Source organism: Schistocerca gregaria, chromosome 6 (assembly GCF_023897955.1).
Source record: "Schistocerca gregaria isolate iqSchGreg1 chromosome 6, iqSchGreg1.2, whole genome shotgun sequence".
Classification (NCBI taxonomy): domain Eukaryota; kingdom Metazoa; phylum Arthropoda; class Insecta; order Orthoptera; family Acrididae; genus Schistocerca; species Schistocerca gregaria.
The window spans coordinates 439,856,428-439,872,559 of NC_064925.1; the positions used below are offsets into that span (position 1 = coordinate 439,856,428).

Here is a 16,132-nt window from a genome sequence, read left to right on the forward strand (position 1 = left end):
TGAGGATAGGGTGTCTTGCTCCGAGTCCAGATCATGAAGATATCATTAATGAACATGAAGCAGACTAGGAGTTGGGAGGTTTGAGAGGCTAGGAAGGTTTGCTCTAGATGGTTCATAAACAAATCGGCACTGGAGGATGCCATGCAGGTGCCCTTAACTGCAATGTGGATTCATTTGTATACCTAACCTTCAAAGGAAAAGTAGCTGTGGATAAGGATATAGTTGGCAAGGTGTATGAGGAATGGCTAGATGAGTTTGGAGTCTGTAGGACATTGGGAGAGGTACTTTTTGATAGTTACAAGGCCATGGGCATGAAGGAGGTTAATGAATAGGAAGATGGTATCAACAGTGATTATTAGGGATCCAGGAGGTAAAGGCTTGGGGATGTTGGTGAGTTGATGATGGAAGAGGTTAGTACCTTTGATGTGGGTGGCTAGATTTCGGGCAGCTGGTTTGAGGTGTTGGTCAATAAGAGTGAAAATTCTTTCAGTGGAAGCATAACAGCCAGTTACAATGGCACAATTGTTGGGTTTGTGGATTTTGGGGAACATGCAGAAGGTAGGTCTACAGGGTGCTTTTGGTGTCTGCAGGGAGGCTGATTATGTCAGTATTTGTTTTCAGGTTGTGTATGGTTTGTAGTCCACTTGCTGAAACACAGCACTGGTGTTGTTTGTCCAGCTTGTGTGTGTGTGTGTGTGTGTGTGTGTGTGTGTGTGTGTGTGTGTGTGTGTGTGTGTGTGTGTGTGTGTGTGTGTGTGTGTGTGTCAATTTTTCTCTAGCTTGAAAAAAATTGCTCCAACACTATCAAGTTTTCTTTTTGCTGCCTACTAACTCAACATTTCTCCTTTTTGGTGAGTGGTCTCCTTTATTCCAAAATTATTCAAATATTCTATATTTTGAATAAACATTCATGTCCATGCTTTAAATATTTATACTAACTGAAAAATATTTTTCTACTAACTTTTACAACTAATGTAAGTGGTGATGTCAAGTAAGAGTAAAGATATTCTAAGAAAGAGAGGTCAACTTTTCCTAAACTAAAAACAACTGGAAGGGAAGATTAGGATTTCATCGTATTTTCATGCTGGAGTCACTAGAGACAAAGCACAATTTCACTTTAGGGAAGACTATCTAGAACATCTGAAGCATTAAAAACACCAAATCGTTCAAATGGCTCTGAGCACTATGGGACTTAACTTCTGAGGTCATCAGTCCCCTAGAACTTAGAACTACTTAAACCTAACTAACCGACGACATCACACACATCCATGCCCGAGGCAGGATTCGAACCTGTGACCGTAGCGGTCATGTGATTCCAGACTGAAGCACCTAGAACCGCTCGGCCACAGCAGCCGGCTTTAAAAACACCATCTAAGTTCTTGATAAAGACCCATTAACAGGGGCAGAGATAAATTTGAAATGGTCCACACAACTGTAACTGGACCTTTGAAGTTTATGTTGTATACACTGTCCATCTAGGAAGTCCAGAGATTGATTTTATTACTGGTATACAAGTTATGTCAGGACAGTAACCACAGAGGCAGCTTGAATTAGGAACTGTAAACAACAGATGTCCATTTGACCAAAAGATGTGCATTTGACCAGTCAGTTGTGAGCAGGCAGTGTTAAATAGTAGATGTGTGGATATAGTGTGTCAACACTGTCATGATACAAATCAAAATGGAGTAACATCTACACATCAAGTGTTCATGCCATTCTACAGAATGTTTTGAAGAAGAGAAAAGTTGAGCAAAATTTATCTTCTGAATAAAAATGACTCACGGACAGGTGTTGTGACTTGTCTTAAATGCAAAATGTGGACAATTATTTTCTGGAAAAAATCATTACAGGTGACAAGATGTGGTGTTACCAATAACAATCTACCACAAAATGACAACATGCATAAATTCACATGAATTTTATGACATAACCTACATTCATGCCAATATGACAGGTGGGTTAACAACATTGAAAGGAGGAATTTTCTGACAATTTCACACGGTTATATGAATCAAGTAGTAGCAGACTATGTTGAATGCCTGAAGCACTAAAACCACCATTTTAGCTTTTCTCTATTTTTCATTAATTCAGACTTAAAACTTTTTGGACTGACAGGGTATGAAACACCTTGGTCGATAGCACAAACACTGTAAAAAAATATTTTATCCAAATGATGTCATTATCTATGGCTACTTGGGAAAAACTGCCTGAATAAGCAATTTGAGCACAATTTGACTGTGGTTTCATTTGAATGAATCAGACACATAACACAGGCACTTTGCACTGAAAAATAAACAAAAATATTTTTAAATATAGTTCACACTTGTTATACATTACTATATGAATCACATGAACACAATGAAAACAAATGGAAAACAATCAACATTAAGCTTTGTGACAGGTCACAGCTTTTCTTCCTTGACAAAATTATTCACTCGTTTACATCAATATGGCAGGTGGCAATTCATTGACAGGATATCACAAATAAAATCTTGTTTATGAAGAAGGAGACCAATTACAAAATGCTAGACTGATGTGAGGCAGTGATTAATGCACAGTATGCTAATTCAGATTAAAAACATTCAAAATCATCTGCATTAAGTTTTCCTTCGTTATGCTAATCTATTACATCCAAGAAGTCTGTGTGACAGATTTCCTAACTCAAATGAGTTAGTGCAGCATCTTTTATGACCTCCTGTTGACAAGATGTACTTGTACATGTCACATTAGAGCACAACAATAATAGGAAGACTTCTGACAACAACTCTAAACAAAGATGGATTATTAATAACAGATTTGAACTAAGCATATATGGAAGCAAACAATTTTCTAAATTTCCATGCATTATTCATGAGAAGAGCAAGAAGTATGCTCAATAATGTGACAAGAGCATTGTTGCTGTTATGGTATTCAGTCTGAAGACTGGTCTGATGCAGCTCTCCATGCTAGGCTATTCTGTGCAAGCCTCCTCAGCTTTGCATAACATTTGCAATTAGAGCCCGTTTACTGTATTCAAGGTTTGGTCTTCCTCTACAATTATTACTCCCCACACCTACCCCCATTACCAAACTGACAGTTCCTTGATGCTTCAAGATTTCTATTATCAACTGATCCATTCTCTTAGTCAAGTTGTGCCACAATTTTCTTCCACCAATTTGATTCAGTACCTTGTAATTTTTTATTTGATCTACCCACCTAATCTTCAACATTGCAAAAGCTTCTATTCTCTTCTTGTCTGAACTGTTTATTGTCCAAATTTAATTTCCATACAAGGTTACACTCAGACAATTACCTCCTGGATAGACTGCCTAATACTTAAAAATTTGTATTAAATGTTAAATTCTTCTTTTTGAGAAATGGTTTTCTTGCTATTGCCAGTCTGCCTTTCATATTCTCTCTACTTTGACCACTGCCAGACATTTTTCGGTCCAAATAGCTCAAATGGCTCATCTGCTATTTTTAGTGTCTCATTTCCTACCCTCATTATCATCTAATATAATTCGATTACAACCCTTGTTTTATTTTTGCTGATGTTCATCTTACAATCTCTTTTCATGACACTATCCATTCAGTTCAACTGTTCCTCCAAGCCCTCTCTATCATCTCTAACAGAACTACAATGTTGTTGGTAAATTGCTAAGATTTTATTCCTTCCCCCTGAACTTCAAATCCTTTACAATTTCTCCTCAGATTCCTTCACAGCTTATTGAACACCAGGAATAGGCTGAAACTCTGTTTCACTCAGTTCTGAACTACAGCTTCCCTTTCATTACCATCAACTCTTCTATCTGCTATCTGGTTTCTGTGTATGTTTGGAACACTTTTGCTCACTGTATTTTGTCCCTGCTACTTTCAAAATTTCAAATAAAGCAGTCAACTCAATGTTGTTAAAAGCTTTCTCTAAATCTACAACTGCTATAAATGTAGGTCTGTCTTTCTTCAACCAATCTTTTAACATAAGACTTGGTGTAAGTACTGTCTTGCATGTTCATACATTTCTCTGAAACCCAAACTGATCTTCCCTGCAGTCATGAGGTTTTTCCACTCTTCTGCAGATAATTTGTGTGAATGTTTTGCAACCATGACTTATTAAACACATGGTTTGGTAGTATTCACACCAGTTAGCACCTGCCTCTTTTGCAATCAAAAAATTTACATTTGTTCTGAAGCCTCAGGGTATATATTCACCTGTTTCATATATCTTGTACACCAGATGAAGTAGTTTGTCAAAACTAGCTCTTCCAAAGATCTGAAAAGTTCTGATGGAGTATCATCTACTTCAGGGGCCTTGTTCGCACAGTGCTCAGTCGTCTTGCTATTGTACATTCTCACGACTGCTGCAGCCAGCAAACATGTACAGTGGCTACATTCTTACCAAATCTTTCTGCAATATCACAGAAAGAATATCCAGTTTCTCGTAGCCCTATTACATGACCCCTTTGAAATACAAGACATTCCTGACTAACATCAACTTGTCATATCCAATCTGAAAGGTAACTAACGCTCATGAACGTTACAGCATTTATTTGAACTAAATCTGATTTGCATCCTCATAGTGGCACTACTAGCGCCACTCTTTTGCGACTCGCATGAAATTTGATTAGACATCATCTTTCAGATGTAGAAACAAGCTTACCAACTTTTGTTTATGTCACATAATTCCTTCTTGGTGTGTCAATGTTTTTCCATCAGCATATATTCCTCAATGCTCCTAAAGTGAATGCTTATTTACCACAAAAAGGCATTTCAGTAATCTAAGATTAGGTACAAATAAAACAATTTAATTATTTATATATTTAATGTGACTATAACTTCCAAAACTTACTATTCTTTGTAATAGCGAGGGAATGAACTGAGTTTCACATGAATAATTTGAAAGAAATTGGTGTTGTGTATGTCAATAAAAATTAGTATGTATTATCTGGTTGCCCGTAATGGGTTTCTTTTGCATGTGGCATTCCTGAAATTACCTTGTGTAGTACTGCTGAGTTGGTGAAGCATAGGCATGTTGTGAATCCGAAGTGTTGTACGCGGCAGTTAGTGAGTCAGAATATAGACTATCTTGACCCAGTGATGAAGTTTCAGTCAGACCCGGGCTGCGACCTTCACTTTTGACAACTGTGAACGGAGAAATTGTTTAGAATGAGTTACCAATGTGTGGAAATACTTTCCAAAACTTTTTTCCAAGGGCTCTACTAACATTTTTTGACGGTCAAAATTCATAATTAATAGCCAAATGGCATTAAACCATGAAAATACAAAAACTGATGTTATAGTATTCTGTTTATACTCATTTGCCTCTACAGGCATATTTCTCTTGTTTTGCTTTGCACAAAACTATTGTACAGAAATAACAGTGATGATAAAATTTTAATGAGCAAAATTCACAATGCATGTTCAAATCATAGCCACAAATGCAAAAAAAAAACATCACATTGAATAAGACTGAGAGGTATATAGTTTGTGGTTTTTTTTACAGTTAACTTCAGGAACACAAATATTACAAATTAGCTGAAATGGTCATTCACTCCTAGTGTAACAGCTTATAGGGGCAAAAGAAAATTTGATTTTTCAGTATTTTGTCTAATTATTGACCAAATTTAAAAATTTAACTTCTGTTGTAAGCTACTTATTAAGAAGTACAATTTTATGTTAAAGTTCAATACAGTAACACAAGTATTAAAATGAGAAACTTTATATATCTTAGGCAATTTCAATTACGACATACAAATTCCCCATAACAGAATACCACCAGTATTTGAGAATGACAGCACTTTGCCGCTTCCAACAAACTTTGTAGATGATTTAAAATCTTTCCAAAATTTTTATCGCTGACACAGCACAAAATTAAGAAAGCAACGAAGTTTATTGCTTACCACATGTTCACTGTTCATGCTATAAAACTTCAGCATCAGGCACAATGTTTTAATTTATCACTTCTCTAATACTAACTCTTGAAAACAGATTTTGCAGACGGTGTCTACATACACAACTGACTAAAATTACATCATTGTGCGACATATAGTTGAGGAGATATGATGTCACTAACAAAAAACGACGCACCATGACGCATTTATTCAAATGGGACGGAAATCAGTAGATGTGATGAACATGCACAGACAAACAAATGATTACCATTTAGGAGAAATTGGAAGATTTATTCAAGATAGAGAGCTTCAAAAACTGAGCAAGTCAATAACGTGTTGGTTCACCTCTGGAGCTTATGCAAGCAGTTATTCGACCAAACATTGATTTACAGAGTTGTTTGATTTCATCCGGATGGATGTCGTACCAAATTCTGCCCAATCGGCGCACCAGATCGTCAAAATCCCGAGCTGGTTGAAGGGCCCTGCCCATAATGCTCCAAACATTCTCCATCGGGGAGAGAGATCCGGCGAACATGTTGGCCAAGCTAGGATTTGGCAAGCACGAAGGCAAGCAGTAGAATTCTTGGCGTGTGCGGAACGGCATTATCTTGCTGAAATATAAACCCAGGATGGCTTGTCATGAAGGGCAACGAAATGGGACGTAGAATATCGTTGATGTATGGCTGTGCTATAAGGGTGCCGCGGTTGAAATGAAATGGCTCCCCAGACCATCACTCCTGGTTGTCGGACGTATGGCGGGCGACAGTCAGATTGGTGCCCCACATTGCTCGGGGTGTCTCCAGAAACGTCTTTGGCCTGGAATATTACCGACTACAGTAGGATTGTCTTCATTGAAGAGACCCGCTTGGAACTGAGCCCCGATGGCCAGCGAGGAAGCTTCTGGAGGCGCCCTAGAGAGCGGCGGCATACCAACATGACTGTCGCCCGCCACAAGGCCCACCAACCAGGAGTGAGGGTCTGGGATGCCAGTTCTTTACACAGCAGGATCCCTTTGGTTGTCAACCGCGGCACCATTACAGCACAGCGGTACGTCGACGGTATTCTACACCCCGTTTTGTTGCCCTTCATGGCAAGGTATCCTGGGCTTATATTTCAGCAAGATAATTCCCACCCGTCCATGGCGAGAGTTTGTATTGGTTGTCTTCATGTTTGCAAAACCCAGCCTTGGCCTACAAATTCGCCGGATCTCTCCCCAATTGAGGACAAGCATTATGGGATGGCCCCTCAAACCAACTCGGATGTCTGACGATCTAACGCGCCAAATGGACATTATTTGGCACGATATCCCTTAGGAGGACATCCAACAACTCTGTCAATCAATGCCAAGCCGAATAATGTTGCATGAGAGCCAGAGATGGACCAATGCGTTATTGACTTGCCCAATTCATTAAGTTCTTTCTCTTGAAAATAAAAATATATCCAGTTTTTCTGAAATTATAATCATTTGTTTATCTGTACATGTACATCACATCTACCGATAGCGATTTCCATTCCATTCGGATAATTCTTTCATCATGCGTCGTTCTTTTTGTCTTAGGATTTTTTCAACACAGTAACTCATTTCTAAAGTAGTCACAAATTTGAAGCTGTTTTAAGCATGAGAATCCGATTCTTTAAGGAACTGGTGATGGGGGACGTTGCTGATAGATGCAAAAAAAGACGGAATTCACTTATTCACTTTTACGTTCTGTTTTTCCTTGTCTGTATTTTAAGGATAGAGAGTAACTTTACCTCCATTCAGCACATGAACTCATACACCCCTTCGTGTTTTTGAATCCTGCTTAACAAATTTTTAATTACTCTTTTTAGCTCGAGATTCGTCTTTATGTAACGTGGCTGATCTCCAGTGGGCAAACTGACTCACGAGTATGGTACGCTCTCATATGAGTGACAACATTTTCCTATAAAACTTCATTATTCTGTCTCGACTTCCTTTCCATCAAATGTGAACGATCTTCAGGATAAGAGGATAAGGAACAACAGAGGTCACCAGGCAAGTGGGAACGCTCTGTCTGCACTGCTGTTTTAGTGGTATGGTGGCAGTGGAACATCAGCAAAGGTTCAGCTGCAATGTGTGGGGGGCGTAGATATTATCAAGATATCTCTGCACGGACATGCGGAAGTGAACTGGAGCACCATCATATAGTAGCCAGATTACCCTTCGTACCACCAAAAGCACGTGCTCCATCAGTGGAGGCAGGGTCACCCGCAAAACGAGCAGATACGCTTCGCCTGTGAAGTGATGTGGAAGGATGACTGGTCCCACGAGGCGATCGCCAATAATTCCCACCCACACACTGAGTCTGAATGTCTAAGTCTGATAATAATTTAGAAATTGAGTGGCGTAAAATCTGTCAATGACTAAATTTGTGGAATACAATTTTATCAGACGAATTACATGGAAGTATGGTACCACCTGGTGAGCAAGATGTATGAGACAGGCGAAATACCCTCAGACTTCAAGAAGAATATAATAATTCCAATCCCCAAGAAAGCAGGTGTTGACAGTTGTGAAAATTACCGAACTATCAGTTTAATAAGTCACGGCTGCAAAATACTAACGCGAAATCTTTACAGACGATTGGAAAAACTAGTAGAAGCCGACTTCGGAGAAGATTAGTTTGGATTCCGTAGAAATATCGGAACACGTGAGGCAATACTGACCCTACGACTTACCTTAGAAGCTCGATTAAGGAAAGACAAACCTACGTTTCTAGCATTTGTAGACTTAGAGAAAGCTTTTGACAATGTTGACTGGAATGATCTTTTTCACATTCTGAAGGTGGCAGGGGTAAAATACAGGGAGCCAAAGGCTATTTACAATTTGTACAGAAAGCAGATGGCAATTAGAAGAGTCGAGGGGCATGAAAGGGAAGCAGTGGGTGGGAAGGGAGTGAGACAGGGTTGTAGCCTATCCCCGATGTTATTCAATCTGTATATTGAGCAAGCAGTGAAGAAAACAAAAGAAAAATTTGGAGTAGGTATTAAAATCCATGGAGAAGAAATAAAAATTTTGAGGTTCCCCGATGACACTGTAATTCTGTCAGAGACAGAAAAGGACTTGGAAGAGCAGTTGAACGGAATGGATAGTGTCTTGAAAGGAGGATATAAGATGAACATCAACAAAAGCAAAACGAGGATAATGGAGTGTAGTCGAATTAAATCGGGTGATGCTGAGGGAATTAGATTAGGAAATGAGACACTTAAAGTAGTAAAGGAGTTTTGCTATTTGGGGAGCAAAATAACAGATGATGGTCGAAGTAGAGAGGATATAAAATGTAGACTGGCAATGGCCAGGAAAGCGTTTCTGAAGAAGAGAAACTTGTTAACATCGAGTATAGATTTAAGTGTCAGGAAGTCGTTTCTGAAAGTATTTGGATGGACTGTAGCCATGTGTGGAAGTGAAACATGGACGATAAATAGTTTGGACAAGAAGAGAACAGAAGCTTTCGAAATGTGATGCTACAGAAGAATGCTGAAGATTAGATGGGTAGATCACGTAACTAATGAGGAAGTACTGAATAGGATTGGGGAGAAGAGAAGTTTGTGGCACAACTTGACTAGAAGAAGGGATCGGCTGGTTGGACATGTGTTGAGGCATCAAGGGATTACCAATTTAGTATTGGAGGGCAGCGTGGAGGGTAAAAATCGTAGAGGGAGACCAAGAGATGAATACACTAAGCAGATTCAGAAGGATGTAGGTTGCGGTAGGTACTGGGAGATGAAGAAGCTTGTACAGGATAGAGTAGCATGGAGAGCTGCATCAAACCAGTCTCCGGACTGAAGACCACAACAACAACTACAACAACATGGAAGTAAAACAATTCATTTAAAAAATGTGATGGCATAGACATTTCATCAGTGCTACAGGCCCCGCATGGCCTAAAACCGGTCCTGGGTTTGCCCACCTCCGCCCAGTACTTCCATGGGAGCGGCGTCCTTTTTTTTTGCCATCTTCCGTCGCTAATGCTTTTATTCGAATCACCCTGATGCGGCCAGCCTATTTCTGATCTCTAACTGATGAACGTTAATATCAAACTCGACAGTTACACACAGCGGAAGTTGAGGACACAGGTGGTACTGACCGCTGGACGAGTCCGGCATGGCCGCCCACGCGGCCGCGGAGAAGGCGGCTGCTGCCGCCCCCGCGCCGGCGCCGACGCCCACGGGCGACGCGCCGCCCCCGGACCCGTCGCCTCCTCCACCCCCGCCGTCCTGCAGCGCACCCGACGAGCCAGAGCCGCCGCTCGCCGGCACGCCTGCGCGCACACACACACAGCGTCTATGCGGCAAAGCTCGTACTTTTGAGGCTAAAAAATTTACTTAATGGTACCGTAAGACAAAATACACAGACAGGAATGTGAAGTGTTACAAAAATGGCTCTGAGAACTATGGGACGAAACTTCTAAGGTCATCAGTCCCATAGAACTTAGAACTACTTAAACCTAACTCACCTAAGGACATCACACACATCCATGCTCGAGGCAGGATTCGAACCTGCGACCGTAGCGGTCACGCGGTTCCAGACTGTAGCGCCTAGAACTGCACGGCCAGCCCGGCCGGCGAAGTGTTACATCATAAACGCTGGCAAATGATACCGCCAGTATTCCCCTCCATGTGGGATACGCTGATCAAAAGTTCATCCTTATGCGAGCTTACTCTCAGTACAGAAGAAAGCCATTCTTAGAGATGAAGACTGGTACGCGTGTGTGAAAAAAGTAATGAGACCGCCAATACTGCGAGCGATCTGGCAATGCTGTGTTGTTCTACTTGTGTAGACCGGTCTGTTCATCCCTTCCAGATGTTCCAAATAGCCATAACATGATTTTTGAGAGCGCCATCAGTGAAGTTGTGTTTTTGTTGTGCGTTACGAAAATGGAACAACGGAATTTAGAGCAGCGTTATGCAATTGAGTTTTGCATTAAAGTTGGGAAGCCTTAAAGTGTTACCTCTGACAAGTAGGAAGAGGCCTACAGGGAACATATCTTGTCAAGAGAACAGGATTTTCCATGGCACAAACCATTTTTGGAAGGCCGAGAATACGTTGTACATAAACCTCACTCAGGGAGACTTTCAACTTCAAAAATCTACAAAAAATGTGAACTTCTGCGAGCTGCTCTTCTGAGATCAGACCGACGTTCAGTACTAAGGATGACGGGTGACCTGCTAAACTTGAAAGTATTCACCATTCATCAAATTTTGACGGAAGTTTTGCACATGTGAAAGGTTTGTGCTAAAATGGTGCCAAAAGACCTCACAACTGAGCAGAAGGACGATCGAAGAGACGTATGCGTTGATCTTCTTGAGAGAATCGCCAAAGAGCATGAATGGTTCAATCGTGTGATCACAGGTGATGAATCTTAGATTTTTTTAGTACGATCGTGAGACTAAGAGCACACTGAGACATCTTTTCGACCGAAAAAAAACTTTAGTGAGAAAATTAAAGATCAAAATTATGCTGATTTGCTTTTTTTGACAGTAGGAGTATCGAGCACAAAGAATTTGTTCCTCCACAACAAACTGTTAACCAAGCGTTTTACAAAGATGTCCTTGAAAGGCTCAGGTAAAGAGTGAACTGAGTAGGCTGCATCATAACAACGACCCATGTCACACAGCTACTTCCGTCATGGAATTTTTAACCTCAAAAGGCTTTCCTGTTGCTCCAGATCCCGCCTAATCAGCTGATCGGAGTCCTTGTGACTTTTTTTTCTAAATGGAGAAATATCGTAAGAGGACATCGTTTCGGGACTCTGGAGAACATTCAAAAGAATGTGATCCACATGTTACAGTCCCTACCAGTTGAAGCCTTTCAGCGCTGCTACCAAGACTGGGAACAATGACTCTGCCTGTGTACAGTTGCCGAAGCGAACTACTTTGAAGTGAACAACATTGTTATCTGAAAAAAATTAAAACTTTGGTAGTTAATTAATCAGTCTCATTACTTTTCTCCCACACCTCGTATGAGAACTGCCACAATATCTAACGTTACTGCAGCTTTTCAGGCCAAAATCTCCGCACAGCATACCCAAAGCACCTGCACTTGCTGCTTACCGACAAATCACACACACAACTGGTTGTAGTGCAGTGACTGCAGAACGGGTAGTGGTGATGAAATGGACTCAGGGTAATAACGCGGCAAGAAGAGCAGGCGCGGATATTCCAGAGCTACAACACAACGATTTCCTAGCACTGTTCCTTCCACTGGCTCTGAAGAGTAGACGGACGGCAATTGCTGAACTCCAGTTTAAGGTTACACGCCCAGTGTCACCTCGAGCTGTTGGGATCAGATTACTGGAAGCGAGGTCCACATCACGGGCCTTTTACCACTGATACCATACCACAGACAGCAGAGACTTGCATCGCGTAGAGCCAGATTCCACTGGGACACTGAGCGGGGTTCTGTTGTGTTCAGAGATGAGACTTGCTTCTCTTTGTGGCAGTCAGATTAGCACCGAGTCCATAGACAACCTGGTGAAAGGTAAAGGAGGCAGCGTTTCTCAAGAGGCTCCAACTCCTAGAACCGTTGTGTGGAGAGCTACTGGACATGATAACAGGATACAGTAGCCTGTTCGCATACCCTTCTTTAACGATTTACAGCGCGATAATACGAGACTCTACACACTGCATTTCACAACACCAAAGCCCTGAGGAATGTCTGGATCATAGACTGACCTGGCCGATCATCTGCTTTGTCACTCACTGAGATTGTCTGGTATGAATGGGAAGACGTATACATCGTTTTTCTTTTTTTTCTCTTTTTTTTAAAAAAAAAAACTTGATGGAACTGCCCGAATGCAAGGGAAATTGGTAGATGTGATGCTTACGCACACTTAAGAGAAATTAGGGCACTGACTGACAAAGTTGTTGGATGTCCTCCTGAGGGATATCGTGCCAGATTCTGTCCAATTGGCATATTAGATCGTCGAAATTCCGAGATGGTTGGAGGGCCCTACCCTTAATGCTCTACGTTCACAATTGGGTAGGGAAGAAGCGACCTTGCTGGCCAAAGTAGAGTTTGGTAAGCACAAAGACAAGCAGTAGAAATTCTCGTCGTGTGCGGGAGGGCATTGTCTTGCTGAAATGTAAGCCCAGGATGGCTTACTATGAACGGCAGCAAAACGGGGCGTAGAATATCGTTGATGTACGGCTGTGCTATAAGGATGCCGCGGATGACAACCAAAGGTGTCCTGCTACGAAAAGAAATGGCACCCCAGACCACCATCCCTGGATGTTATGGCGGGCAACCAGTCAGTTTGATATCCCAACGTTGTCTGGGGCGCCTTCAGACACGTCTTCCGTCCGGAATCTCACTGTCTGATTAGAATTGTCTTTAGTGATGGGTCCAGCTTCGAACTGCACCCTGATGACCAGCGAAGACGTATCTGGAGACATGTCTGGGCCTACGTTTCAGCAGATAACGGCCGCCTGCACACGGCGAGAGTTTCTACTGGTTGTCCTCGTGCTTGCCAAATCCGATCCTGGCCAGCAAGGTCGCCGGATCTCTCTCCAATCGAGAACGTTTGAAGCATTATGGACAGGGCCCTCCACCCAGCTCGGGATTTTGACGGACTAACGCACCGATTGGACAGAATTTGGCACGACATCTATCTGGAGGACATCGAACAACTCTGTCAATCAATGCCAGGCCGAAAAACTGCTTGCATAAGGGCGAGAGGTGAACCAACACGTTATTGACTTGCTCAATTTGTGTGTGTCTCTCTCTTGCATAAATCATTCAATTTTTCTTAAACTGTAATTATTACATATACCGACTTTTGACCCATTTGGATAATTCCTTCGTGGTGCGTTGTTTTTTTGTTTATGACGTCATATCTCCTGAACTATAAGTCGTAGAATGATATAACTTTACAGATCCATTCAATGGTATATGTGGATACTCTCCATAAAATTTGTTGTGAAGAGTTAGTATTAGAGAAGTGATAATTTTTTTTTTGTCTTAGAGTGTACTTTCATACCAGCCTCTAGCCAGTGATCTTCACGAATTGTGTTTCATGCATAGCAAGATGATATTCAGAGGCTGTTCACTTCCATGCCACGGCGAATACAAGAATGTGTTATTGCCCATGCGGGTCATATCTCATGCTGATGACGCCGATGGGCATCAGTTCCGACGGAATGAAAGTTTAATCGTGTAATACCCAATATGTGACGAACATCTCCACAAAGTTTGATGAAAATCAGACGGGTGCTCAATGATTTAATATTTTCGATTTCCGTCTGCGTACGTTACTCGTCTCTAAAGTTCAGAATGGTTCAAATGGCTCGGAGCACTATGGGACTTCACTTCTGAGGTCATTAGTCCCCTAGAACTTAGAACTACTTAAACCTAACTAACCTAAGGACATCACACACATCCATGCCCGAGGCAGGATTCGAACCTGCAACCGTAGAGTCGCGCGGTTCCAGACTGTAGCGCCTAGAACTGCTCGGCCACCCCGGCCGGCGTCTCTAAGTAATCTGCATTGGGTGCAATACTTAATTGACAGCGTTTTACAACTGACGGAAACTGCCAGCAGAAGCGTCTTTTGGCATGATCAAAGCACTGATATCACATCGAAAGGTTGGGCAGCAAACTGAGAATGTTCCGTGATGATGTCGGCATGTCTTGGACTGAATTTATGTCTGGTACGATTAATGTCAGTTTGTTTTAAACGTCGATAAATGTAAGTTAATGTGGATGGATAGGAGAAACATTCATCTAATGTTCGAATACGTTGATTGACTGCCAGTTCGATTAAATATCTAGGCGTAACTTTGTGTAACTACGGGGTGTTCAAAAAGTCTCTCCGCAGTGCCGTATAATTGTTAGCCGCGCATGCCGTATGCCGCAGTGAATGTTCCGAAATGAAACTCAGTGAAATACAAGGTATTAATTTATTGAATATTCATTTTTACTTACAAATTTTCACATTAAATGTTGAAAGTGTCCACCCCCCCCCCCCCCCCCCCCCTGTTGTTGAAGACAATTCAATTCTTCTAATCATGTTTCCACACACAAGCTGTAACGTTTCTTCTGTAACAGAAGCAGTGAAAGTCGATACTGCAGTTTTCAATTCATCGATGCAATTTGGACGGTTTTTGAAGACATGCTTTCGCTGCACCCCAGAAGAAAAAGTCAGGTGGTGTTAGGTCAGCCGATCGTGGAGGCCATAGTCCCTGTGAAATTATGCGATCACTAAAAACATCAGCAAGCAGTGACATTGAAACGCGAGCTGTATGCGTGGTTGCACAATCTTGTTGAAAATAATCGTTCAGTATTTCACTCAACACAAGTTCGCCTGTGAATGGGTACAGAATATCGCTCCAGTGTCGTTGTGCGTTTATTGTTTCGTTGAAAAACCCAGGCAGGCAAACAATCATATGGCACGCGCGGCTACCAATCATACAGCACTGCGGAGAGACTTTTAGAACAACCCGTATATGAAATAGAATGAGTGCGGAAAGTCAATTGTAATGCAGGCGAATGGTCGACTACTGTTTATTGGGAAAGTGTAGCGTACCTACAAAGGAGATCATGTACATAATACTTGTGCAACGCACTGGGCGCTGCTCGAGTGTCTGAGATACCCACAAGGTTGCATTAAAGGTTTAAATCGAAGTGATTCGGAGGGGTGTTACTAAACTTGTTACCAGTGAGTTCGATCGATACGACAGTGTTGCGGAAATGCAACGTGAATCACTTGAGGATCCTCGGAGAGACAAATGTGGTCTTTCGCGATATTCTATTTAAATTCAGAGAAGCAGTATTTGCGATAGACTGCAGAACCATAATACTGTCTCCAACTTACACCTCGCTTAAGGACTACAAGGGTAAAATAAGAGAGGTACGGGTTCATACAAAGGCACACAGGCCGTAATTTTCCCCTCAACCCATCTGCGGGTGGAGCACGAAAGGAGTGAAGAGAAGTGGTACGAAGTACCCTCCGTAATGCACTATGAAAAAGACTACTTTCCACTGATGGGCAAATCCGCTATATAGCAGCAACCGTTTCAGGACTGCCTTGTAGAATTCAGCACTGCCAAGATGGCTTCTCTGTTCGTCAGTTTCGTCTTTTATCCGTGTCCGGTCTGAAATTTGTATTCCGCCCTAAGTGATAGCTGTGTCAGCATGACGTCACACCCAAGATTTACTTCCAGGTGGTGGTATTGATTCTATGGACTTTCGAGGTCTGGTGAGAGACTTCCAGAACAGCAGCAGTAGCTTACAGGTTTTGACTTTTTGC

The 16,132-nt window shown here is 41.8% G+C and overlaps 1 protein-coding gene across 7 annotated transcripts in view; it reads right to left on the reverse strand.

The window, feature by feature from the left end:
* The window catches only part of LOC126278064 (eyes absent homolog 2), a 1,079,207-nt gene that overhangs the window by 31,777 nt on the left and 1,031,298 nt on the right, over window positions 1-16,132 (reverse strand). For all 7 annotated transcript variants that reach the window (XM_049977884.1, XM_049977885.1, XM_049977886.1 and 4 more), the window contains 2 exons: window positions 9,974-10,147; window positions 4,971-5,118 (listed from right to left, as the gene is read on the reverse strand). In XM_049977884.1, the coding sequence (XP_049833841.1) occupies window positions 4,971-5,118; window positions 9,974-10,147 (322 nt within the window). The remainder of the gene's footprint in view (window positions 1-4,970; window positions 5,119-9,973; window positions 10,148-16,132) is intronic.